Below are 3,702 nucleotides of genomic sequence, written 5' to 3' on the forward strand. Positions count from 1 at the left end.
TTTTAAATCGTGATAATGACTGGCTTCTTGGTTTTGTCCTGTGTGTTCCCTGAAAACTGCTTTGTGTGGTCAAAATTAGGTCCAAGCCACCCAAGAGGGATGAAAAGGAGCGGAAGAGACGGAGCCCATCACCCAGACCTACAAAGGTGCATGTTGGACGGCTCACTAGAAACGTGACCAAGGTAATGGCATGCTCCCCTGTCATATTAGGCTTGCATGTATTCTGTGAGGACATGTAAGTGACTTTCAAAGCTCTCAAAACTTTCTTGTTGCTGGTGTGCTGCCAAGGTTCTGGAAATGTGCTCCTGGAAATTCTTGCTCTGAGTCCAAATTGATTAGTGAGGAAAACTCTGGTAGGATTTCACTGAGTCAAATACAGCACAGGCCTTTGAGACTGTGGTGCTTAAGAGGTCTGTCTGCTTTGTCAGTATTCCAGACCTTGTATCCTGCCTTCCTGGGGAAAAAAACAAAAGAAATTGAGACAATAGCTGAAATTACCTTGGAGGCATTAAGGGTCTTGATAAAGGATCTGAAGAGAGCTGGGCTGGCTTGAGTTGGCTTTGCTAGAATATAGTTTAAAGGTTTTGAGAGGTCAGGGGCTTCAGATGCTGCAAAAGGGATGTGGGAGCTAAAAAAAAGGTTAACAATTGAACTTGAAGAGCTCTCAGTTGAGGGCATAAGTTCTCATTCCAGGTGCACAGGAGGATCCTTACACTAGCTGTGGTTTTGTAGCCAGTGTTGGCAGGCAGCAGTAATGCTGGAAGTGAAGGTTTGGGACAATCTGAGGAGGAGCTGTCTAGACGACAGGAGAGAAAGCAGCGGTAGTCCTTGCCACGCCTGGCCAACAAAACACAGCTCTTCGTGATGGTGGCATTGACTCAAAGCCTGTCTAGGGTTGTGTGCAGCTTGCATTTACTGCTCTGCATGAGCCAGACCCTGCTCAGCAAGCATGGTCTGTGTCCTTGAGCCCTGCTCTCTCTCTGCAGGATCACATCATGGAGATTTTTTCCACTTATGGGAAGATTAAAATGATCGATATGCCGGTGGACAGGCTAAATCCACACCTCTCCAAAGGTTATGCTTATGTGGAGTTTGAGAACCCAGATGATGCTGAGAAAGCCTTGAAGCACATGGATGGAGGTAAGTATCAAATCCTGCAAGGAGGCTGCATGCTTTTAAAAGAACCTTTGGAGCAGATGAGTTTGATCTGAGAATGTGTTAGAGGTGATGGGGAAGCGTTTGGGGAACTGGTCTGAAATACTGTCTCAGTCCAAGTGGCTTTGGCTTTTGTGTGGTTCACGACAGATCCAAACTAGCACAGAACTATTAAAACTGAGGTTTTTCAACACCAATGGTAATAAAATTCTTCAAGTTTGTGTGAACAGCTAACATCCGGCAAACATCCGAACTGCTGTTCAGGGGTATATTAGATGAAGTCTGGTGTCTGTGTGGTATTTGTCAGAGCAACCCCTGGGCGGGTGGTGGAAATAGCACTGTGGGCTGCTTGATGCCTCCTTTGTCTGTGGCAGAGCTGTGAGCTGCAGGAGTGCGATGTGTAGATGTTCCTGTTGGAAGTACTCACTTCTTCCCATTTGTGTGGTTCCCTCACAAGGTCAGATTGACGGCCAGGAGATCACTGCCACAGCCGTGCTGGCCCCACGGCCCCGGCCCCCTCCGCGGCGCTTCAGCCCCCCCAGGAGGATGCTGCCGCCGCCGCCCATGTGGCGCAGGTCTCCCCCTCGCATGAGGAGAAGGTGAGAGCTGGGACCACCTCTGTTTCCTTCTCAGCACAGCAGCACCTTGTCCCTGACAGACTCGGCACGGGGCTGGCCTCATTCTGCCTGGCTGGGCTTTCCCCTCCAAATCAGAGCAGCAGCTATTGGGCATCAGTTGAGCCAGGATTGTGGTTCCTAACCCCAAGCGATCTGCTCTGGTCTGCACCCCGAGCACAGCCTGTCGGGGGTGTCGGGTGCTTCCCAGCCTCTTCCTGCAGTCCCTTCTGGTGAAGTGGGAGTGGACATCAGCTGGCAGAAGCCTCTTGGCAGCCAGCTCCAGCCGCTTCCTTTTCTGAACCTTTTGTGCCTCCCTCCCTTATTTCCATGGATGGGTACGTGACCAAAAAGCAATCCTGCATCAGATGAGCAGAGTGCACTGACCCCAAAATGTGACCTGATGTGCACACAATTGTTGTGGAGCTTGGGGCTGCCTGAATCTGCTCAGATAATGCGAGTTGTCGTCAGCATCTAGGTGGGCCCCTCTGTCTCTTCATTAGTAGAAGCAACTCCTATTTGAGCCACTTCACTAACAGCTTACCAGCCACGGATTTAAAGAAGAGAACTAGTTAACGTGCCACAAGATTTCTGCCTGTTGGTCCTTTTTAAACGTGCCTTTTACTGAGGTCTGGCGAACGCTGCACTGGGGTTCCCTCCTCACGTTCTGTTCTCTCCACTAGCCTCACTTCTCCTACCCTGTTCAGGTTCTGTTAGTATTGTATGCCTGTAACCTGGGTGCCAAACTGGTGGCCACAGGGAGTGATTATAGTACTGAAGAGCTTGAAGCTTGACTGGAGTTAAACTTCCTCCAAGAACTGCCCTGTGGTTTGAAACGGCGTAGATAAGTACTTGCCCTGAATCTTGCTGCGTTCCAGGAGTCAGTGCTTTCAGGAGAAGGAGAATCTGATATAGAATGAGCATGAGATGTTTGCTTGAGGAAGAAGACAAGATTCTTGTCTGTTCTTTGGATATTAAGTGTTCCCACAGCTTTTCTGGTGCAGAGGGAGGGCAGCCACAGCGTTCCTGCTGTGTAGCTGAATTGTCTTTTCCTCTCTAGAACTGGCTGCGCTGTGTTGCAGGGCCGTTACCCGGGGGTGGGAGGGTTTTCTGGAGGGGGGTGGGAATTGGCTTTGAGAAGTTGTTCGGTGAGCTGACAGTCTGGAGCCCATTGCCATGGTCCCCTAACGAGGGCTTTCTGCTCTGCCTGCCAGGTCCCGGTCTCCCAGGCGCAGGTCCCCCGTTCGCCGGCGGTCGAGATCCAGATCTCCTGGACGAAGGCGCCATCGCAGCCGCTCCAGCTCCAACTCCTCACGATAAAGCAAAAAAGACTGGACAGCTTTTTATTTTTTAACTTAAATCCCATCAGACTAAATATTGTACCTTTTTTTTTTTTATAATGGGTCTGGATGAGGAATGAATGAGAGAGAATCCTGGCAGCGAAGGCAACCTAACAGGAGACAGCAGCCAGCCCCCAGACAGTAGATGACCTTTGCTTCGGGGCTTCTGGTTTCCTGGCATTGAATTGAAATTATTTGCTTTGATATTAAAGGCTGCCAAAGCATCTTTTCCAAATAAATGGAAGGAAAGGTGCTTCAGCCTCTCTTTCTCCACTCAGCAGGCTGGTGCTTGGCAATTTAAGTGCTTAGCACGCTGTACAGATGAGCACGTGAACCTCGAGCTGTCTCGCAAACCGCGTGCTGTGGAGCAGGGAGGCAGTTAATTTGATCTCTTGGTGCCAGCACAGGATTTTGCAGAGCAGCTGGAGTCCAGATCTGCCCAAGATTTAAATTCCCAAGTTGTTGCTTTGTGCCAGTTCCCAGATGATTAGTTTCCGCAGAGTTAAGTTCCTCTGTAACTTGTACACCAGGCGACCCCCGCAGAAACAATCAGACTGCTGAACATGATACTTTAGAAAAGAAGCTGGAATCTT

At 49.7% G+C, this 3,702-nt stretch overlaps 1 protein-coding gene across 1 annotated transcript; it reads left to right on the forward strand.

The window, feature by feature from the left end:
• Positions 1-79: 79 nt before the first annotated feature.
• On the forward strand, positions 80-3,304 carry RNPS1 (RNA binding protein S1, serine-rich domain; the record flags this gene model as incomplete). Its single annotated transcript, XM_008936817.1, has 4 exons — positions 80-182; positions 987-1,140; positions 1,613-1,754; positions 2,984-3,304. Coding segments are annotated over 4 exons (505 nt in total), but the record flags the coding sequence as incomplete, so codon positions are not given.
• Positions 3,305-3,702: the final 398 nt, after the last annotated feature.

This window comes from Merops nubicus, unplaced genomic scaffold (assembly GCF_000691845.1).
Source record: "Merops nubicus isolate BGI_N331 unplaced genomic scaffold, ASM69184v1 Scaffold49983, whole genome shotgun sequence".
Lineage (NCBI taxonomy): Eukaryota > Metazoa > Chordata > Aves > Coraciiformes > Meropidae > Merops > Merops nubicus.